Source organism: Epargyreus clarus, unplaced genomic scaffold (assembly GCF_041222505.1).
Source record: "Epargyreus clarus isolate Ecla_fem2 unplaced genomic scaffold, WU_Ecla_fem_2.2 ptg000015l, whole genome shotgun sequence".
In the NCBI taxonomy this organism is placed as follows: Eukaryota; Metazoa; Arthropoda; class Insecta; order Lepidoptera; family Hesperiidae; genus Epargyreus; species Epargyreus clarus.
This window is the reverse complement of record NW_027332223.1, coordinates 9854952-9879614: the sequence shown is the minus strand read 5'-3', so window position 1 is coordinate 9879614 and position 24663 is coordinate 9854952. Positions and strand designations below refer to the sequence as shown.

Below are 24663 nucleotides of genomic sequence, written 5' to 3'. Positions count from 1 at the left end.
AGATGCTATCAATAAGATTTCAGCTGCTTGTAGTGCAAAAGATATTTTTATTTTAAGCTTACTTTTAATAATCGACAACTGCGAATTTAAAGCACACAATAAAAAGTTGAAAAAATATTTTTTTGTTCCAATAATTTTAAATATTTTAAGTAATAATACCACTAAGTAATAACAAAATATTTTTATAAATGTTTAAGTACGTACTATATTCATAATTCAATAAGGTACTTATTTTGGAACTCATTTTAATAAATAAAAAACAACTTTAAAATTGAGATCATAATTTAATATACCCTAACCGAATGTAATAAAATATACAAATACTTAAAATGGCAGAAAATAAATAAAAACAATACATATAATTATTGCAAAATATTATATATTATGTTTGTTAATATTCCATTTGAAGTAAGACAAGTAGTCGGATACAGAAAAGTGAATTTTAAACAAAATAAAATATACAGGCTAAAATAAAATACATAAAAAAATGACAAATAAAAAACGGCCAATAATTTTACATTAATACAGTACTTTCTGACATCTAGTAATATTACATAAATAATAAATAATTATAATATAAATCTGGCAACACAATCCAATCGCGTAGTGAAGTACCGGATAGAGTTAATCTCAGAGGCGTAACGATATGCTAGCAAGACTGTGAAAATACTTGGCTAAAGTTGGTTTAAGACTCACTGTAAAAATTACAATTTCCACATTTTTTTCAGAGCAACATTTTCCGGGTCATAGTCGAAACATGTGCCACGGGTCCAATTGTTATGCCTCTTCTTAATTTTTCCAAAAGTATATTTTCAAGGTCCTAGTCGACAAAATCAAAGGTCCATTACTATTATGCCTCTAGTGTTTACATAAATCAATTTCCAAATGTCCATTATGCTTCTAGTGTTTACATAAAACTCTCTCTAAATCGTACGGTGCTTCTGCGGGGTAGCGGCGTGGCCTCCTCCTCGCTGTCGATGGCCGGCTCGTAACCTTTGTTGATGAACCCTCCAGACATCGACGACCGGCCCGTCATGCTGCCGTTAAGCTAAACAAACAAGAAATTGGTTGTGGAGACTCTTATCTTATATAGATCCGACCTTATCTTTACAACAGAAATTCGACTAATATAACAGTTGAATGTATACAATTAGAAAATTGTATAAGAGAGGTAAAGGTACGAGTAAAATTTGTAGTCGATAAAATTAATAAGATCAAAAAGTTAATTGTTCTGAATAGGTTACATTCAAAGATCTTATTAAGAACCGACTCCCTCAGATTCCGTGAGATTTATACTATTTATTTTATTAAAAGATAACATACTTTAAGAAATAAAACATGAGGTACTAGATCACAGTGGCGTCAACATCAACAACAATGGCATCGCAATTAAGTCATTGACCCTGTCGTTTTTGCGTGATGGTGCGTGCCCCATGTTGAAATTTCACTCTCATCTTGTTGCTAACGTACATTAAGACTTTATCCACTTACATACTCTGAAACTCTACCTTATTATACTTTATATTTGTTACAGAAGTAGGTTCTTACCGAATTCATAGGCTCCTCGTAAAGGAATCCCGTAACAGAGTCCCGTCTGGCTTGCAGCTGAGAGCGTCGTTTCTCCGCTATCATGGAGTCTCTCCTGGTTTGTAGAGCTCGTAGAGTCGCTCGCCGCGTGGACAATCTACCTCCTAGCGACGGCAGACGTGTCACCATGTCTGCTATGAAATAAAATACCTTTTAAAATAATTGATACTATTTCATACATGTGACCAAACCAAAATGAGTTTATTTTTGCGGTGTTTTGACCAGTCAGTCCCGTTAAAACCTGTTAAGTACCGCCGTGCAAACAGGCAGACAGACGACAGACAGATAGGAATATTAAAAACAGGTTTTTAATATTTTGGGTTTCATATAAGTGTAAGTATAAAAATGCTACTTATTTTGAAAAACCTCTCACCACACTACGTCGTGTGTACCTTTGCTCGTTATATTACATAGATGCGTGTGTACGTGCTTACGTGCGTGCGTACGTGCTTGCGTGAGTGCGTGTAGTGTACATCAAATTTTAATTTGCGTCAAATTATCAACACTGCACTACGACACGCTCGGTTCGTCCACCCTGCGCCGCTCCAGGTCGATCGTGATTTTTTTATAATATAGTAGTCGCAGACGAGCATGCAGTCCACCTGATGGTAACTGGCTACTGTCGCCCATGAACATATGTAATCAGATAGCATTAGATATTCCTACCTGAGGTCGGCCACAAATACGCCGCTACTCCCGAGAACTAAGCTGGAATGCCTCGGAAAACTATGGCTTCCTTACCTCACCCTTCAAACCAGAGCACAATAGTGCTTAACTATGCTGTTATGAGACAGGAGCTGGTGTGGCGGTGGTGCCGCCGTAGTCGAACAAAGGCTTTTACCACCTTCAGTGTGCGGCTGCTGCAGTACAGTGCGTTACCCGACACGCTCGACTCGTCCACGCCGCGCCGCTCCAGGTGTCCGTGTGCAGCCGCTGCAGCACAGTGCGTTACCCGGGTCCGCGTTCTGCAGGATGGTGAGGCGGCGCTTGAAGTTCGCGTCGAGGTTGCCGACGCTGCGGCGGGCGGCGCGCGCGCGCTCCAGCTGGCGCAGCGTGCGGCGCCGCGACACGCTCGACTCGTCCACGCCGCGCCGCTCCAGGTGTCCGTGTGCAGCCGCTGCAGCACAGTGCGTTACCCGGGTCCGCGTTCTGCAGGATGGTGAGGCGGCGCTTGAAGTTCGCGTCGAGGTTGCCGACGCTGCGGCGGGCGGCGCGCGCGCGCTCCAGCTGGCGCAGCGTGCGGCGCCGCGACACGCTCGACTCGTCCACGCCGCGCCGCTCCAGGTGTCCGTGTGCAGCCGCTGCAGCACAGTGCGTTACCCGGGTCCGCGTTCTGCAGGATGGTGAGGCGGCGCTTGAAGTTCGCGTCGAGGTTGCCGACGCTGCGGCGGGCGGCGCGCGCGCGCTCCAGCTGGCGCAGCGTGCGGCGCCGCGACACGCTCGACTCGTCCACGCCGCGCCGCTCCAGGTGTCCGTGTGCAGCCGCTGCAGCACAGTGCGTTACCCGGGTCCGCGTTCTGCAGGATGGTGAGGCGGCGCTTGAAGTTCGCGTCGAGGTTGCCGACGCTGCGGCGGGCGGCGCGCGCGCGCTCCAGCTGGCGCAGCGTGCGGCGCCGCGACACGCTCGACTCGTCCACGCCGCGCCGCTCCAGGTGTCCGTGTGCAGCCGCTGCAGCACAGTGCGTTACCCGGGTCCGCGTTCTGCAGGATGGTGAGGCGGCGCTTGAAGTTCGCGTCGAGGTTGCCGACGCTGCGGCGGGCGGCGCGCGCGCGCTCCAGCTGGCGCAGCGTGCGGCGCCGCGACACGCTCGACTCGTCCACGCCGCGCCGCTCCAGGTGTCCGTGTGCAGCCGCTGCAGCACAGTGCGTTACCCGGGTCCGCGTTCTGCAGGATGGTGAGGCGGCGCTTGAAGTTCGCGTCGAGGTTGCCGACGCTGCGGCGGGCGGCGCGCGCGCGCTCCAGCTGGCGCAGCGTGCGGCGCCGCGACACGCTCGACTCGTCCACGCCGCGCCGCTCCAGGTGTCCGTGTGCAGCCGCTGCAGCACAGTGCGTTACCCGGGTCCGCGTTCTGCAGGATGGTGAGGCGGCGCTTGAAGTTCGCGTCGAGGTTGCCGACGCTGCGGCGGGCGGCGCGCGCGCGCTCCAGCTGGCGCAGCGTGCGGCGCCGCGACACGCTCGACTCGTCCACGCCGCGCCGCTCCAGGTGTCCGTGTGCAGCCGCTGCAGCACAGTGCGTTACCCGGGTCCGCGTTCTGCAGGATGGTGAGGCGGCGCTTGAAGTTCGCGTCGAGGTTGCCGACGCTGCGGCGGGCGGCGCGCGCGCGCTCCAGCTGGCGCAGCGTGCGGCGCCGCGACACGCTCGACTCGTCCACGCCGCGCCGCTCCAGGTGTCCGTGTGCAGCCGCTGCAGCACAGTGCGTTACCCGGGTCCGCGTTCTGCAGGATGGTGAGGCGGCGCTTGAAGTTCGCGTCGAGGTTGCCGACGCTGCGGCGGGCGGCGCGCGCGCGCTCCAGCTGGCGCAGCGTGCGGCGCCGCGACACGCTCGACTCGTCCACGCCGCGCCGCTCCAGGTGTCCGTGTGCAGCCGCTGCAGCACAGTGCGTTACCCGGGTCCGCGTTCTGCAGGATGGTGAGGCGGCGCTTGAAGTTCGCGTCGAGGTTGCCGACGCTGCGGCGGGCGGCGCGCGCGCGCTCCAGCTGGCGCAGCGTGCGGCGCCGCGACACGCTCGACTCGTCCACGCCGCGCCGCTCCAGGTCGTCCGTGTTCAGCTTCTGCAGGTCCTTCGCGATGTCCACCGCGCGACGCTCGATCAACGCGTTCTCGGTTAGGTCCTCCGGCTGTATTGTAGAAAAACCACGTGTAATAGCACACTCGAGTAGTAATAGCGATAGTGATCGATCGTTTTAGTGATAAGGATAGTGATAGATATTACATAGTGATTAGAAACTTCTCAATAGGAGACTACAAGATTCGAATCCCAGGGAATAATAATTATTATTAAATCTATTGTTTCAACTGGAATGTGACAAGAATGAACTATTAAAAATATTACTCACTCTCTTAGTGCAGTACCAGTTCAGTTGGACAGTAGACAGCAGATGTGTTAAAGTGCCGAGTCGATGTAACAGCATGGCGACGAACTGAATAATCATCACTGATCCGAAGAATATCAGAAACAGAGATCCAATAGGCTCGAGCATCAAGTATTCCCGTTCAATATGAACCTGGAAGAAAATTACTATCAAGGAAATCGTCATAATCGTCCTAATTGTAATTGGCTCACCATGAAACCCCATGGGGAGCCGAATAGAGGTGATTGTCACCATGCTGATCTAATTTTACGAAGTACGAGAGCTAAGCTTCACAAGTTTTTGTAAAAAACAGAGAAATTGGAATAACATAACCTTTCTTTATACTTTACCTTTCCAAACGTTTAATCATTCCATATAACAACTAAGGGAGATTGGGTTCGCGTCATCAGCTTCGCCATCAATTTATTGCTTCAAAAAAGGTTCAAAAGAAAAAAAAAATTGTGCCGTGTCTAAAAAATCCCGCCCAACACGCAAGTTGACTTTTTCGCCCAAAAAAAGAAATACAAACCTATTTTGCTTTTTTATTAATTAATATAATTAGCAAAAAAATTAGACACGATTATATAATACGAACATGCTGTTAATTAGACTTCGCTAATTTTCAAAAAGTGCCGCCCAAGGCGGGTCGACCTCTCGTTCCCGCTCCCGGTACGCTACCCCTCTATATTATACAACAAAAGTATTTTAGAAATGGACTATACCTCTCTCCCTGGACTATCCAAAAATACTCACAACATTAGCATCGGCGTCGTAACTGACGGCCACTTTCTGACCGAAGGGCCACTTGAAGTGCAACTGGTCCTGGTTGAGCTGCAGCAGGAAGATCGTCAGAACAAACAGCGCGTTCACCATCACGAAGGCAAATACCATCTTGTCGCGCAAGTTCTTCAAGTCTTGTTTGATTCGTTCCTATATCAAAACACAGTATTTTTATTCTTTGGCTTTTTTATTCAAGTAAAAAATACAGATTTAATAAATACTACGTTAAATAAAATACCTGTTCTTCTTTGTTTTCATCAATCGGCCTTAGATATGTATCAATCAAATCCTTCCAGAACTCAATCTCGGCTGTCGTTAGGAAGTCCACTTCGCCTTTCATCAGATTCGGGTCTTCAATCCAGTAGGGGTTGATAAGGTCGTCGCGTTCCTCCTACAAAATTATTTATTAGTTTAAGGATTCGTAAAAGTAAATAATCATACTCAATAAATCATAAAATAAAATAAAAGATCGGTTTCCCATTAAACTGAGAAATACAATAATTTACGAAAATTAAATTTATTTAATTATGCTTGTATTTCTGTGTCAAAGTAAAAGGCATGCAATCAGTGTCATACAAAATACAGCTACACCTAGTATAATTATATATGTGCAACGTTCTTTACATGCATAAGTTTATTTAACTTTCCCATATAGAATTAAACATATATATTTATTATTTTAACACACTACGTATAATTTCATTCAATAAATATCAATCCAATTAAATTTTATAATATTTAATTATAAATAGTACCCTGGGTATATCTGTGGAGTCCTCGCTTTCTGCATACTCTGGGAGAGTGGCCATAGTGTCCGCTCGTAAGCCCATCGATGATCGTCGGCGCGGAATAGTCTCAATTGCCTCCGGCGGTGCTCCGCTAAGTATATAAAACAATTGACTTAGTTACATCTTCGTTCAGAAGGTCCCATATAGTTACACTGAACTGAGACCATTTGAGCCTCATTCGGCGCCCAAAAACAAAAATTCGTCAAAAATGAATAATCTTCGAAATTTGACGGTATAAAAACAACGCGGCGGAACAATAAATATTTTTTATGGGTACACAATTATATACATATTATATCTAAGATGATATTTTATAGGTACAAATTATATCTAAGATGTGCCGCAGGTTGCAAGAAAAAGTGTTTCGGGCCGCGGTTTGCCAACCCCTTGTACAATATAATCCTTTGAAAACAGCTCCACTGCCACTTACAGAGAATCCAAGCGCTTCTGCATCTTTTCAAGCGTGGTACCAATCTTCAGCAGATGCAGGTCCTCCTTGTAGTCCTTGGGGTTGGTGCAGCAGAAGCAGCGGAACAGGCCCGCGATGCTGAACTCCATCGTGCCGCTGGTGTCGTCTCCACCGCGCCCGAACCATCGCAATAAGCTCTGATTGTCCATCTTCTTCTTTGCTTCTTCCGCTGCCTTACGTTCTAACTCCATTTCCTATAAAACAGATGTTTGTAGTAGCGCCCTCTAGTGGTCCTTTGGAGAGATATCGCGATAAAACGCTTTGTGATTGACGGATGAAATATAAAATGAAAATATCAATCAATTACAACGTAATCTAAATCTGTATATAAATATATTTTCTTGTGTTTGCCTTTTACTCCTGTCCGTCTGTTCTGGGAAGATATTAAAGCCGAATTGACTTAATCAGATTTTTAATTAGACAATGAAGTTACTGATTAATTTATCTTTACATTGGCAACCAATACTGAACTACAAAATTTAAACTTATTTGATATCAAAATAGACATATAATATATTATAAAGAAACGTTCACATACCTTAAGTGTTTTCTTCTGATCCACTTCACGAGTACCCCACGAGACGTTATTCAGATTGCACAACGAGTATATGATGAGCAACATGTACATACTCGGAATGGTTATGTAGTACACCACTATGTAGATCAAACAGACCATCTCTTGGGGATGGAGCGCCGCTGTTATGAAGAATATTCCGAACGTAGCGACCGTGAACATACTGGACGGAGCCAACCAGCCGTCCTCCACTATTTGCAGCGCTATGCCCACTATCACCAACATCATTATCATGGCGTAAGCGCAGGTGATGAGGTTTGCCAACATTAACTGAAAAAAAATTGATATATGCCTTGTATTGGTACAATTCATAACATTATCTGGCACAATAGTCAAATAGCTCTTGTGAAAAGAGTATTGTAGTGTGGAGCAGAGCCGTATATTATATAAGTTAGTGTTAGAGTAGTATTAAGTTAGTTATAATAAAGACTTCGTTCAATCAACACACCGTTAACTCGAACTTGCCTGCGACATCACTACAGTATACCACTGTCATATGTTAGCGGTCTTACTCTAAAGCGTAGTACATAAAAAAGCGTGAAGTGAGTTTGCAAAAGGGTTTTGCCCATCCCTAACTCAAATGTGCCGCTCTGGATGTGAGTCCAATATTAACGTATAGGAAATAGGTTGATGAAAAAGGAATGTACACATATAAAGCTTTACGCCGCCTTAAACTTGCCGTGAGCCGGACCCAAAGTCGATATAGGCCGCATTGGCCTGCAAACAGTCTACCCATACTATTACCCATAGATTAATACGACCCCCCCCTTTTACACATAACGTTGAATATAAATAAGATATTTAATCCAGATAGATCTTCTTCGGCCCAGCGCGGCGGCTTAGTGTCTTCGGCCCATTTTCTGGACTAAACGAAGAATGTCTTTAAAAGAATTCAATATACTGCTACCAGATAAACCTAATATAATTTACCTGTGTCTCAGACTTGCAAGTCATGCAAACAGCGAGGAACAGCATGACAGGCACAAGGTTGAGGATCATGGCGTTGGCCATGCTCATGCCGGTGATGCCGTTCATGGCACCCACCATCATCAGGAAGATCGTTCCGGGACCAAGCACCGTGCCTATCATCAACATGGTCTGGAATATACCAGAATTTTACTATTTTTATCTTCAACTTTAGTGGTATTAAAATTGTGTGTAACTTGTCTTAATAAAAGAGGATTTCTGAAATGGCGTTTTATCTCTTGTTCGATCTCTATAATGAGTGAGGGAGAGACATATACAAATGTCACCATGTCGGCTTACACTGTTTAGTGATATAAATTATTTTTACTATGACAAGGTTTTAATCAATTTTAAGCAAATGTTGAAATCCTACAATGATTTAGGTATCATGAATTTTAATAAAATATGAAAAAAAAAATGTTTATTATTTGTCACGTTTTTACTATGTTTTTGTTATTAAACATCTATTTGTGTGCCTGAACGATCTTATCGTGGACTTATGATATAAACTTTACAGAGAATGACTTAGATTAGTTTTATCGTATAAAAATATGAATGAATGCGTAATAAATAAAAACTGTAAATATCACTCACTAAGCCGTAACCATCGCATACAAACACTGTTTAGTTTATTAATTTAACTTATTTACCCGTGTCTGACTTAGGAGACTTATCTTAATGTATATATTTCTTTCTGTATATATCTGTATATATATGGACAATACGAAGCTCAAAGTACTGTTGAACGTACTTTCCCGGTATTGTTTAACTTGAATAGCTGATATGATTATATGTAACAGGTACCTACGACGTGTGGTCACGGCAAAAGTATTGCCATAATCCACAATTCATGCAACGGGTCGAAATGTCGGCATTAAAGCAATTTAAAATCGTGTATCGTACCGTTGCATATAATGTTTGAATTCCGCAATAATATTACCTTAGAATGACTGGCAATTAGTTATTACCACAAAACTATGAATGATTTAAGACATCACTCCATTACATACCTGTTAAAAAATATACAGACTTTAAAATAACTGGCACTAAATTTTAACCACAAATGATAGCTCCTTTACGCACCTGATAGAAAATATACAGCGTGGAGATATTATCGTTGACCTTGACGGTCCGCTTGGAGTCGGCGAGCAGGTCGAGGATGTTGGCCATGGTGGAGGGCACCCAGCGGCGGCGCTGGTTGAAGAACTCGTCGAAGCGCTCCGGGCAGTGCGTGTACGCGTCCGACGCCGCGGAGTACTCCACGCGGTAGCCGCGCTGCAGCAGCAACGTGCACAGCCAACGGTCCTCGCCTGGCAGACATAGATAAGTATAATCTCACCGCCTTGTAATTGAAGGAAGCCATTAAATGGCTTAAACGGCTGACAATTTTTTTAAGGAATGGTGAGAACCCCCATATATTTTAGGCTAGTTAAAAAATATTTTAAATAAGGGGGCCATCTATTTGTATAAGCAGCAAATTCAACTTCCGCCCCGGGTCAGATACGGCCATGCCAGAAAAAGTCATATTTATGTACATTTTGTTTTGACAGACTTTGCGGTCAGATAATATGACCGATGTAAAAGATAAACATTCACACATATTGCATACAAAAATACTCCTTTGTCTACCACAGTAGATGTCTAATATGCTCTATGATTTTAGATATAAATAAACCCTAACAATAACAATAATATCATAAATATTACGATAAAATTTTTAGAACCGCATACCTAAATCACTTTCAATCAATATATGTCAATTATCGTTTATAGATAAAACTCGTCAGAAACAAACATCCGGATTATGTGTAATCCCCGCTAAATTTATACACGGTCGATTTTTCAATGCCGATCTTTTAGATTCCCCTGAAAAGGGATTTAAAGGGGGCATTGATCATTCTATTATGGGGCTGATGTTTTTTGATTTATCTTTGTATGTTTATGGTTCCCGTAACGTAGCAATTACTAGGGGCTGATCTTCTAAGGAGCTATGGACCTTTTTTTTTTCTCGAGGGGAGACCTTCAAAAGGTACCCGACGACGTGGGTTATGTGGGATTTTTACCGCACTAAAACCCCCCCGGTGGCCGTCCTCAACGCTTGTTGAAGAACTTACCGTACTGACAGCAACTTTTCGTCATCAGTACGTATATCATTAAAAATTAAAGTCTCAGCATAAACAAATAAATGAATGTTAATATTAATTTTATTACCCTGATCGTATTGCACGTAATGCCGGGCTTCGTTCGAAGTGAGCGTGTATTTCTTCATAACGTTGTCGTCCATCAGAGCTTTCCCTCTGAAAAGCGAGAAGCAGCCGGGACTACAGAGCACACAGCCAATCATATGTTCGGTCGCCTTTTGCAGCCAGTGACCGATCGCGTATTCGAATTTCTGGTACCACGCCATGAAACCTGCAAATAATAGAAATCATGAAATCAAATATTTTTATGAGAGTGAAGTAGAAAATCATCATGCAGTCTATCTCATAGTAAGGGGTCACTGCTATCCGTGGGCATCTGGGTTGTGCCACCTTTGTAAACATATTAAAGGATTCTAGTTTCGATCTCCAGTCACGCAGATATCTAAAATATGTACCTATCTATTTATATGTACTTCTTATAGATTCTTGTGTATTTGTGTTTTAGGCGTCTATGGCACTAACAGACAAGAAATCCTAGTGTAGGATTATAACTACAGAAAATAGTTATTTATACGTTTATACCACCATATCCCAAACAGATTGGAATAATAACCATTGGCATATGCGGTTCACGTGACTTAAAAATGTTTACGAGAAGCAACGCCCACATTCATGACTGGAATGCACGTCATCTACATTCTTAACAAAACATCAATATTCAATATCAATATTATTTTTCAATTTCACAAAAGATTACCCGATCCAACAGGATGAATACGTCCACAAGCGGCGCCCAAGTTCTTGTTCTTCTTCATCAGATCGATGAGCAGCGTGACCGCGCAGGGCTTGAAGTCGATGTCCCCGTCCAGGGCGAGCAGGAACGTGTTCTCCGCTATTACCTCCTTGCGGTCCACCGTGATCGGCAAGTCCATCAAACGGTGACCCAGGAAGTAGTACATGTACATCACCTGGAATAGTTTTGTGAGACCCATCGTATTTTTTTTCAACTAATATATACAGGTCCAGGATTTGGCCATAAAGACCCACTTGAAAAATCCACTATATGAAACTATAAGAAATAGAGAAAATTGTGAAAGGATCTACGAGGCCGATTTTAATCTATTTACCTAACCGGGAATTGAACGAGTGCATTTTGAAAAAAATCCATATTATATTATCTCATCGGAGAGTGTCGCTTATATGTATCAAATTCTGGGAATTATTTATTTGCAATCTATAAGCGAAAGTGTTAAATAGACTCGATAATAATACGGAATGAAGAGGAGAGTAAGAAATAAACGATGATTAGGACTAAGCGACTATTTTTATTAAAAATTATCTTGAAGAACGACATCTGAAATCAAATACAATAAATAAAGTACCCACCTGAGACCAGCGTTTCCTGTGTCTAATCTTCGACTTATCTTTCAAGTGGCAGATCATTTTATTCTTTCCGGGTAACGACCAGACCAGTTTCCCTCCATACGGTGTGGGGTACTTCTTAGGCGGTCTTAGTCGTACATTGGTCAAGTGCACCTCAGAGGCAGCGTCATCTATGGTTTCTACCAGGGTCTTAACGAATCGGTTCACTTGGGAGTCCTCAGCGCTATGATCTGATACTTCAAATGCGTCGTCCATAAATATGTGCGCTAAAAGTAAAAATATTTACAAGTAAGTACATTTTATATGTACATGAAAATTGAACCGTTTTATATCCAATAGAAATCGCAAACATGTAGTCAACGTCTAAGTCACTGCCGTTCGTGGACAATTATCAATTTCAAATTTTAGAGTGTCTACTTAGACATTATGTATTAATTATACTTTTATCTTTTACTAATGAACAAGCACAGTACGTCATTTTCACATCTACAGATAATGTATCTCTGTTCTCTGTATCTCTTCTCTGTAGATGTGAAAATGACGTACTGTGCTTGTTCATTAGTCGTTGACACAAATATTATTCCCCCACTCAAAAACTGCCGAATGAAAATTAATCAAGTTTTCACTGCAAAAAAACATGTAAAGGGAATTTACCTTCAAGCTCATAGTAATCCGGGTCAACTATCCCCAAGTACTTCTGTGCAACTCTCCGAGCGCTCTGATCCTCGTCCAACCGGAAAATGGACTTCAAGAACTCTATCATCTCCTCTTTCGTCTCGTGCCACATCGTTGCGCAAATGTATATTCTAAGAGACAATTAAAATGTATTATAATTACTTATTCATTTAATTTAGTCTAATTTTTAAAATTAAAACTTTTTGAAAAGAAGTATCACTGCCACTCATTTTATAATATCCAAATAAAATGGAATTGCATTTTTACTATAAGTAAGAATTCACATAATTAATTCACATAGTTTTTCCGCCTTTAAAATAACACTTGTCAATCTTATCTATTATAGTATTTTTTATTAAATTTTGAGTGATTTTTGTAGGTAATTTATATCTTACCTTGATATGCAGTCGGAGGGCTTAATATCTTTTGTAACCTTGTCAGAGCTGGCCTCAGAGATGTTGTCTTCCTCAAGATCTTTTATGTCCTGTAAGAAAAATAACAATGTTCTTTAACAAATTTAATGAATATAATACAATTTATAGTAATGAGTATAATACAATAAGTTTAAACGTATGTATTATATAATACTAGCTGTACCGCAATTTCACCCGTGTTAAAAAGAAATCTAACAATATCATAAACAAAAAAAATGTCAAGACTAAATGGCCTTTGATGAGTGCCTCCCGGGACCCTAATTTAATTTCAAGGTCTTTCTTTAAGATATACACGTAACCATCATTATCGTCATCATCATCAATTCATTACTGTCCCACTGCTGTGCACGGGTCTCCTCTCAGAATGAGAACGATTAGGCCATAGTCCACCGCGCTGGCCAAGTGCGAATTGGTAGACTTCACATAACTTTCAGCTTTTTTTTAATAAATCTCAGGTATGCAGGTTTACTCACGATGTTTCCCTTTACCGTTTTAAGCAAGTGATAATTAATTTGTAATATGCACTTACTCGTAACTTTGAAAAATCAGAGGTGCGGCTTGGGATTTGATCCTCTGACCCCTCGATCGAGAGGCCACGTTCCTTAACCACTTCCGGCGAACGGGATAAAAGTATCCTATGTCCGTCTCCTTTTTCTAAGCTACCTCTCCACAAATTTCCAGCCAAATCGGTTACGCCGTTCTTGAGTTATAAATAGTGTAACTAACACGACTTTCTGTTATATATATAGATACAAATATAAACCACATGGATTTAATTTTTAATTAAAATATATTATAGAATACTTTTAGAATTGATCATGCTCAGGAATTCCTTTCAGGAGTAACATACCCACGCTTCTGGCCCAGGTAGTCCTTCAGAAAGTACAGTGGCGAAGTTGCAAAACGTAACTTCGATATTCATATCCTGTTCGTCATTCTTACTCCTGTTAAGCAGCAGTGCCTGGTCAGCACGCCTAGGCCTTGCGAAAACTTTGTCACCAAGTATAGCGCGACACTTACACCATTCCTTACCCTAGTCCTCTTTTAGGAAGTACACTGGAGAATTCCCAACAAATTACCTCAATATTAACGTTCCTCTCGTCATCCTTTGTCCTAATGAGGAGCAGCAACTCATTGACAAGCGCGCCCAGGTACCAGAACATCTTGTCGGTTACAACGAGTCGCTGGCAGCGCGGGTGCCAGGCTCGGCTCGACACTCACACGTCTCCTTACCTCACCCAAGTAGACCTGCAGGAAGTACACTCAAGGAAGTTTAAAAGTTACCTCAATGTTAATGTCTTGGTCATCATCCTTAGTCCTGTTAAGCAGCAGCGACTGGTCCACAAGCGCGCCAAGGTACCAGGGCTTGGCGAACAGCTTGTCAGAAGCGCGAGCCGCTCACAGCGCGGTTGCCAGGCATAACGCGATACTCACACATCTCCTTACCTTACCCAAGTAGTCCTGCAGAACGTACTTTGGTGAAATTTACAACAAATTTCCTCGAAGTTAATATCAGTAACAGCAGCAACTGGTCGACAAGCGCGCCCAAGGTACTAAGACTTTGTGAACAGCTTATCGGTGGCAACGTGTCGCTCGCAGCGTAGCCACCATGCATAGCGTGCCCAAGTAGCCCTTTAGAAAGTACACTGGAGAATTAACACCAAATTACCTCGATGTTAATGTCTCGATCATCATCCTTGGTCCTATTGAGCAGCAGCGACTGGTCCACAAGCGCGCCAAGGTACCAGGGCTTGGCAAACAGCTTGTCAGTAGCAGCGAGTCTCTCACAACGCGGTCGCCAGGCGTGGCGCGACACCCAGGCTTGCGCGCCCAGCCAAAGCAGCCACACCCACGCCATCTCCTGCCCCAGGTAGTCCTTCAGGAAGTACACTGTGAAGGTAGTACCTCGATCAATGGAACGTCTAAATATTTTTGAGTTCGTCAGGAAGTACACTGGAGTGGAAATACCTCAATCAATGGAACGCCTAAATATTTTTTAGTCCTTTAGGAAGTACACCGGAGTGGAAATACCTCGATCAATGGAACGTCGAAAGTTTTTTGAGTCCGTCAGGAAGTAGGTACACTGAAGTGAAAACGCCTCGATCAATAGACCGTCTAAATATTTTTGAGTCCTTCAAGAAGTGCACTGATGTAAAAATGCCTCGATCAATAGACCACCTAATTATTTTTGAGTCCTTCAGAAAGTACACTCAAGTGAAAATGCCTCGATCAATAGGCCGTCTAAATATTTTTGAGACCTTCAGGAAGTACACTGAAGTGAAAACGACTCGATCAACGAACGTCAAATAATTTTGTTCACGGTAGTTTATTTATATGCAAACGTGTTATTTCTATTAACGTTTTTGTTTTACTGTCCTAAAACTGTGAAAGAGCAATATTTTATTATATTAAATATAATATATAGGAGAATTGTTACAAAACTCTCCTTGCACGCCAATAACGTACGCTTGAAAAGTTTTTGTTTTTAAGGCAGGTGATACTAAAGATCCCAACAATTATAGACCCATCTCAGTACTGCCTGTTCTAAGTAAAATTTTTGAAAAGATCCTCTTACACCAAATGTTGCTTCATTTTAAACTAAATAATCTTTTACATCAAAAGCAATTTGGCTTTACTAAAGGCCGTTCTACCACAGATGCTGGTGTTCAATTGCTGCGACATATTTTTGATTGTTGGGAACAAGCACATGATGCTATATTTTTTGTGACTTGTCTAAAGCTTTTGATTGTGTTGATCATAAAACCTTATTGTTAAAATTACAATATTATGGTATTCAGGGAAATTCTCTAAAGTTGATAAATTCTTATTTAAACAATAGAGTCCAACGAGTGCAAGTAAATGGAGCATTATCAGCAGGTTCTAATATTAAAATAGGTGTACCTCAGGGCTCCATCCTAGGTCCGTTTCTATTTTTAGTTTATATAAATGATTTGCCAAATGTAGTAAAGGATTTATCTGAGGTTGTTTTGTTTGCTGATGACACTTCCTTGGTGTTTAGAGTAAAACGACAATCACAGGATACGAACGATATTAATGAAACTCTTTGCTGGATTCAGAACTGGTTTGATGCAAACAACCTACTCTTAAATTCTAATAAAACTAAATGTATTAAATTTATGCTACCAAATGTAAGGAGTACGGGGATGAATGTCGCTCTAAATGGTGAGACTTTGCAATTCGTCAATGAAACTGTTTTCTTGGGGATTACCATTGATTCTAAACTCCAGTGGGGTCCCCACATTTCTGCTTTGTCCAGCAGACTTAGTACTGCAGCTTTTGCAGTCAGAAGAATTAGACAGTTAACAGACATACTCACTGCCAGACTTGTCTATTTCAGTTACTTTCACAGCATTATGTCTTAAGGCATTCTACTGTGGGGCAGTGCTGCTGACATAGACTCTATATTTACTATTCAAAAAAGAGCAATAAGGTCAATATATAGTCTGCGGCGTGGTGAGTCCCTAAGAGAACTGTTTCCCACTATTAATATATTGACGGTGCATAGTCAATACATTTATGAAAATATTATGTATGTAAGAAAACACACTGATATGTTTGAAAAAAATAGTAACCACCATAACTTTAATACCAGAAATAGAAATAAATTAGCAATTCCTAAACATAGATTATGTAAGGTGGCTAGATCTTTCGTGGGCAACTGTATTCGCTACTACAATAAAATACCCGACCACATTTTGAATCTCACAGAAAAAAAGTTTAAACATGTCGTTAAACTAACGCTATGTAAAAAAGCGTACTATAAAGTAAGTGATTATTTGACTGACACAACGGTGTGGTCTGAATTAGCTCCAGCTCCACATGTACCATTACGTTAAGTTAACATTGTCAAAAACATTTTTTTTTAAAAGATGTGTGTTATGGAGTTTCTTTCGCCGCTTCTTCTCCATAACGAAACACCTTGTGAAGTGGTGGTAGTTGCTTTGACATTCAAAAAGTGATCTGTAAAAAACCTATTTTGAATAAAAAATTTTGATTTGATTTGATTTAAGTTTTGAAGCAAGACGTTAACTGTGATCTGATGCATTGATTAATTAATTGGAAAAGATAAAAACAAACCATTTATTCACGTACCTGGTGGAATTTCGTAGAACAGATAATCCGGTATAGTATCGTGAAATGCGCAAGGATCGGCGTTCCTCAGTCCACAGAGCGCAATAAGCAGATTGATACTGACGGGTCCGACGAGGCTCAGCGCAAAAGTAAAACTGAACTTCTGTATGAGGATCTTGCACGCAAACTTCGCGCTCGAGAAGCAGAAGTACGCTGTGGCCACCTGAATGAGCGCCACCCACAACGGCGATTGCCAAACTACCGGCAATATAAACGGGGTTCCCGTAAGATCTATTTCTACCTCGTTGTCTTGATTCAGTCTTATCTGTAAAAGAAATATATAACTGACTAGGTTATGGCATTGAGATCACCTTTGTGCGTGTGTTGTGTGTTTTATGAAACAAAATATCACGCAAGAGGCTTAACTTCTTAGTCTCGTAATCGTTCTGATTTTACATTTATTTTCTCTGAACTTTATTAATTTAATATACCTACTAGAGTTGAATTATATGAAGTTTATAATAAATTATGTACTTTCATATACTAAAACCGTCTGAGATGCCATTTGAAGTAGTCTAAGGGATACAACTAAGTTAAAAACAGGCGCGACGTTCCTTCGCTATACCAAAACTTGAATACAGGTCAATCATTCCAAAAATATATTAATTATAGATTACACACCTCATGGGCCGTATAGTTCCGCTCTCCAAAAGCGTCACTAAATGATGAAAAGAATGAGCCGGCCTCATCGCCTTGGAGTGCCAGCGATATTATAATACAGATCATAAAGACAAATATCTTCCACAAGGAGAGGTACATTTGTGTATAGTAACGGGATCTCTTCAGGGCGTCCTTTAGGTCACAAAGATATAAAAATGGCGCTGGAAATAAAGTACATTACTTTGTTAATAACGACTTCAGAAATGGTTCGACTCCGGAGGCATCATCGCCAAACTTTTTCCTCCTTAATATCTGCAACTTTAGCGCTCCTGTGTTCTGGTTTGCGGATTATAGTTAAGATCGACATACTTCATGGCGTTTCAACTTAGCCCTCAGGGATTATAAGGCCTATAGCCAACCTCATGTAGGAATCTCATCTTATTTGTGTTTGATAAAAGATGTACATGGGCGGCAGTAGCGACTTACGATCATGTGGACTGCATGTTTATTTCCTACTTTTACATTATAAAAACAACAGTATAAACTGAGAGATCGATCTTATTATTCAAAGGTACATAAATATGACTAATTTTATCTTATCATGAAGCAATGTAAAATCTAAAGTTATGTTCTCCATTGAAATCTTACTTCAATTCATATTGATATTGTAATAAATTTATAATCACTTACATGATGCATGTCTGTCGATACAGTTAACGAAATTTTCCCACCAACCAAGTGAAGTGAGGACACAGCCAAGTGCTATAGACCACAGTATCGGCTTCCCGTCCAATAGTGGCCAGACAACAAACGCGGTGGCTTGGGCCGATAAAGCCAGAACATCCAACAATATCTTTATGGAATACCGTCGTTCTGAACTATCCCTGCTAAATGGATTGAGTAGTCCAGGGATGAAACACACAGCGTTCATCAACATGGCGCCTTTTACTACGTCCAATTCCGGTAAAACTACAAGTATGAGGGTTGCTACCCCTATTGTGTGCAACGTCTCTATTAGGAATGCCTGAAAGAAATGTATGTATGCGTTAGATTAAGTAGTTACTGATAGTTTGTCTAGGCTGTCTGCTTTGTTGTAGCAGCATTCATATTGGTTTAGAATTGAGTGGGGTAAACCTGATTTGTAAGCCTACTCTACCGACGTTACCACGTAAGATTCTTTGGTTGGAGATGGTAATGTAAATGGAGATAATGGGACTAATGTTCATGGTCGGCACTTAACATCAAAATAATTTAACGACTAATAACGTTATACTGTCTCGTTTTATTTTGATAAATTTTCAGTTGGATGGGGAAAGCTATCAAGGGTGTCGATTTTAATAAAAAGTATAATTGTTAAACTAGATTAAATATGATATCTCGCGCAATATTGTACGAACTCTATATGAAATTAAAAAAAACCACATCCATATTATTGCTGATTGACGCCATCTGCTTTATAGATCTTGCGCACAATGAACGCTGTTGAAATATTGGGAGAATTTTTATTATTAGTTGGTACATACCGCAGCAAATTGACCCTTAGATGGTTTGACGATAGTTTTGAAGAAGCATATCCGTACTGATCTTAAAAATACTCCTAATTCGGGAATGCCAAAAATAATGAACGCAGCCCATAACCACGATACTCGTTCTTCCAAATCATGAATCGTTAGAAACTGCTTATCTAAAGCTAAAGTAGAAAAATATTTTATATTTATTAATTACATTTCATTTCGTAAATAAATTCATAAAAGTTAACAAAAACTCATACACAAAAACTCAAAAACAATAGATATATGAAATATTAAATGTTTGTTGCCATTTTTAAACTGCTTTGTTTTAGAGAAACACAAAGAATTTGGGAAAAATGATGGTGATAACTGATGAACAAATATTGCACAATAAGGGGGACATATTACGTATCTTTTATATAATTTAACTTCTTCTCTAGTGAAACTATGACAAGGCGTTTTCTTGGCTGGAGAATTTACCTAACTGTTTGCTGCAGTGAAAAATTTCCCGGTCCTTCTTCAACTGTGACGTAATAAACATCAGGGTGCCCTTCGATATAACTGCCGATCCCAACACCGCGACGAAAACCGAGATGTATGCGAGAAGTTTCAGTATTTTCACGCTGGTGTCGATCCATTTGGTCGTGACCATCGACCCGCTCTCCTTCTTCACTGGAATCTCTCGGAACAAGTTCCATCCTTTCGTCTCTTGGGCTGTCCTTTGACTACAGAAATAAAGATGTGAACGCTTCAGAAAAAAGAAAATGTAAACACTTAAGTTCTTACAAGTAGGTAACTGGTGAGCAAGGGGCCGTTCAAGTATTACGTAACGCAATTTTTGAAGATTTTTGACCCCCCCTCCCCCCCTTGTAACGCACCATAACGTTTTTCTATACCCCCCCCCCCCTAACGTTACGTAACACTCGAGTGTCAATTTTTACCCTAAACTCGCTAAAAAGTTATGTTATAGTTTTTATCCTTGGGATACTTTTACTTACATATTTACTTTATAATACTAAGAAATAACATCAATGAAAAATCTAGGGATTCCCCGTGAAATATGAACGAAAAGATTTGCCAACTTGCGAGAACAAATTAAAAATGACAACCAGACTATACAAAGAGCGTGTTCGAACTAGGTCTCCTGAGTATTCTAAGTTAGTTTAAGTATAGTCAAAGCATACATACTGCTATACTGTACTATACTTAGTCTAACTCAGAATACTCAGGACTTATTTCGGCTGAACCAGCTCATTCAAGGGATTTCCCGTAAAACGTAAATGAAAAGGGTTGCCAATTTAGGAGGTTTAATTCCCTATTTTTTTATTAAAAAATGTTACGTAACGTGTATTACGGAAGACCCCCCCCGCCCCTGTAACGCATCGTAACGTTTCACAAGACCCCCCCTCCCCCCCAAATTGCGTTACGTAATACTTGAACGGTCCCCAATGTGTTGAAATAAAAGAGTGGCACATGCCTGTGGTGTGCCCATTGCTTGCCACAAATTATCATAAAGGAATCCATGTGTGCAAACAGCAACAGAATAACTATAATTATATCTACGAGCCAATTATTCATAAGCATACTATCGAAAGTAAAGAGATAATATTTTTGGTTATTTCCATCCTGGAGCGGCTATCGCTAAATATAACACCCCTACGTAAAATATAATGCAATTTCAGAAAAATATCTACAATCGTCACCTATCTAAAGTTTCAATTTCTACGAAGGTATTATGTAAGTAGGTAGATATACAGCGTCCTACATTTTGAAGTACTTACCTATTATATCCGTGATAACCTTGTACCTCATTACATTACCGATACTTAATAGAACAGTGATTATATAGATACACTTTCCTGAATGTGTTCGCCAGTTTGAGGTATCCTTTATAGCCTTATCTAATCGCTTGTAATCTATGACAAATGCATTTTATTAATACTTACATCAAGTAACAGATGACGTTGAACTTTGGTAAATAATTATTCATTTATAGATAACATCTAAGAAAATAGTAAGTAATTTATAGAATTATGATACGTGTGTAGGTACCAATAAAGGACAGAAGTTACACTTCTTTGAGATTAAATGTGTTTATTTTTATAAACTACGGTAAGTAGGTAACCAAGTAGGTACAGTAATAACTAGTAATTGTTATAAAACATAAAACTGGTCCCTGATAGTTGATGCTAGTCCTAAGATTGAGACGAATCCAACGACACCCCCCATGTTAAAAATTTGGGCTGGAAGGCATGCCAAAGGTAGACATATATACCTAAGTAAATATATACGCTTAAAAACATAACCGGCTGATAAAAATACATGGACAGGTGAGATTAAAAATGGGTAATCGAACCTGTCATTTATTGCGGTGCACGAATCACCTGTATGTAAAAATTTTAAGATTGTTTTCTAATCTCTTGAAAATATCACCTATTTGGACTATATTTTTTGTTTCGAGTATATCCAATAATACAAGATTGTGCGTACGTATACAATGACGTTCATCCTACAACCATTCAATTATTGATTTCTACCTAGTTAAGCGACCTAGATGTTTATATATCTATGGCTTAAGAACTAATTAAGTGATAGGTAGGTAAATACTTAGAATGCATTCCAAAACACATGATATCACCTATCTTATCAGCTTATTTTATTATACTGGACAATAATAAAGTAACGGACTGCCTGATTTCCTATAAAAACACACATCACATCACGATCACAACATTTGCAGAATTATTTTAAGCCAGACAATATCAAGTGTGGTTCGAATTATTGTAAACAATCCTAATCCAAACTAATATTATAAATGCGAAAGTTTGTTTGTTTGTTACGCTTAACTACCAAAACGATTGTCATGAAATTATGTAGCTACACACGCAGTGGCGTAGCTATCGTAGGGCCCGGTGGTGCAGTGCACCAGGGCCCCGGACCTCGGGGGGCCCTTTGCCCATAAACCTAAGCTTTGAAAAAAGCGGGTCAGCGAACTCGCCAGCTCCTGAAGCTAGGAAACCTCGACCCTGCTCACAAGATTTTTTTTTTAATTTAATGATTTTAGGTGAACATAACATCGACAATAAGAGAACTCCCGATTTAAGACTTTCAACACATTCGCCGAACTTTCTCGATAAGCATGTGCTGTTTAATATTGTTATTTAGTAATTTAACAGAGTTTAACTGAGTAGTGAGTACGCCACTACGCACATATTGCATCAGCGATAAGCTCACGTGCTTGACGGTCGTGAGATCAATTCGAAAATTTGGCCCGTAAACTATTTATTGAAGTTTTTATTCGCTCTACTAATATCTGCTCTCATTTATATTATTCATTGAGATATTTTCAACTTTCTGGGATGCACTACAATAGTTGACGCTACGCTAGGTGTGTCTCTGTTGTAATTCTCAATTCTCTACTACCAGCCTTATTTAATCGAGTATTACCGACATTCCTATTATTTCTATTCCGTACAATCATACATCTAGCATTATGGCACTATATGTTGCTAAAACTCATTTTCGCTAAAAAAAATTCCGATGATGAAACATGTGTACAAATGATACAGGCTGCAGCACAACAGCAACGGTATAATATATACTATTATACCATCTACTATCTCACAACTTGATCGAAAACGAAAAATAGAGAATGTTTCTATGAAGATCATTCAGTAAACTGAAGATCATAAAAAAATATTTAAGAAACAGCAGTGGACAAGATCGCCTCCGAAATTTAGCGTTAATTGCGATAGAAAATAAGGCGGCATCAAACTTGGATTTGAGTGAAGTTATAGATGAATTCGCAAAAATTAAAGCGCGCAAGAGGTTGTGAACTGGACCGCAAAGTCTGTTGAAAATAGTTTTTTTTTCTTCATTGATTCCATTTGTGTAATAAATATTTTATACTGTCATGTGCGTCGTTGCTCATTTATTCCTATTTTCTTTTATCAAACACAGCGATTTTACCCGTCATAGAGATGACGTATGGATTTGGCCTACTAATGATAAGTTCAACCCACTGTATCCTGTATCCCATTATTATTCCTATCTATAATTTTGAAGGGCAATAAAAGTTCAAGCTACGTGAAAAAGGGGATGGGGGCCCGATTCCTTCTCTATGCACCGGGGCCCTTGCCCACTTAGCTACGCCACTGTACACACGTCAGTGATTCAGAAAGACTTAAGGAGTACCTTTTATTCCGAAAAAAGCATCGTTCCCTAGGGATAAATAAGAACAAAGTTACCTTTTATCCTGTTATGTGTTATCAAATTATTGTATTGTCATCGACCTCTCACCGCGAGCGAAGTCAAGGGCAAAAGCTAGTTTGTAGGGTAAAAGCTAGTATATATGGTAAATATTTTAGGATTGTTGCCACTACATGTATACGAGATAACTACACATACATACACAATGCATTATTATTGACTATATATCATACTCTATTTCATCTGTATCGTCGAAGAGAGGCCGGAACTCGGAGTCTGAATCGCTCTCCTCGGAGAGTCCTTTCAAGCCTGACTTTGTTGAAGCCATCGCCCGGTTCTCTGAAAATATAACGAAGCTTATATTGCCTGCTACTATAATTTGCCAATTTATTTTTATATGATGTAGCAAGCAAGGTTTGTATGTAGTACGCCTTATATTAAGATGCTGCAGAATCCAAAAATAATGAGATGTCCTATGTAATGCGAGGAGTAATGCCCCTGAAGAATTAATCATAAATCACAATATACTTATATACCTGTTAGTGATTTATGAATAAAATACAATGCTTATATTATTTATAATTATTACCTATGCTACTTTTAATCTATAACTAAAATAAATTACATATGTATGCTATGACTAAAATTAGTTTAATACATTTAGTGACTAATTGTCTTAGTAGGTATCTTTTCTAATTAGCTACCAGTATAGGTAGTAGATTGATCATATTGGAGATATGTTAACAGATACTAATCATATCGCTGATAATTACGATTTCTACGTAAACTCATACAATTTTTATATTCTGTAATTATTTATCTATTAAATTTTACCTTTTTTTATAATACCATAAAGACTAATGATGCAGACAATAGGTATAAAATTACATCTCCTTATTTTACTGTAAAATCATTATCATAATTCTTAATCAATATCAAAGAATAAAAACCGTAATCTGATACCTACATAATATCGCCATAATAAAGAAACAAATAAAAAATACCGACTAAATGTTTATCAGACATTATAATTTGCAGAATTAGATTAAATCACGTTCTTACATAGGAAGTCTCTATCGGTGTTTTCTTTTAGGTGCAGGTAACAGCATTTTGCCTACTGTTCCACTTATAATGTAAGTTGTATAATATACCTAATTATTTTTTAATTTTCCAACAAAGAAATTGAAAATTAGATGTTGCTTCAATTAAAAGCTTTTTGTAAATTCGATTAAAAATACTGGATTCTTCTGCCGATATTACAAATGATTTTAATATATTTTTTCTTTTACACATTGTATTTATACACGCAATTACTCTCGT

At 40.0% G+C, this 24663-nt stretch overlaps 1 protein-coding gene across 1 annotated transcript; it reads right to left on the bottom strand.

Annotated features, from left to right (window-relative positions):
• Window positions 1-264: 264 nt before the first annotated feature.
• On the bottom strand, window positions 265-23703 carry LOC140747953 (chitin synthase chs-2). Its single transcript, XM_073080613.1, has 23 exons — window positions 23577-23703; window positions 19615-19859; window positions 19147-19313; window positions 18314-18647; window positions 17645-17844; window positions 16985-17288; window positions 14541-14761; window positions 12833-12921; window positions 12417-12568; window positions 11766-12028; window positions 11137-11347; window positions 10450-10650; window positions 9322-9548; window positions 8203-8370; window positions 7237-7542; window positions 6660-6892; window positions 6197-6320; window positions 5680-5832; window positions 5415-5591; window positions 4647-4814; window positions 4196-4427; window positions 1549-1721; window positions 265-1048 (listed from the first exon to the last, which is right to left on the bottom strand). Exons 1-23 carry the CDS (start codon window positions 23669-23671, stop codon window positions 908-910), a joined length of 4584 nt encoding a protein of 1527 aa, XP_072936714.1. The 5' UTR covers window positions 23672-23703; the 3' UTR covers window positions 265-907.
• Window positions 23704-24663: the final 960 nt, after the last annotated feature.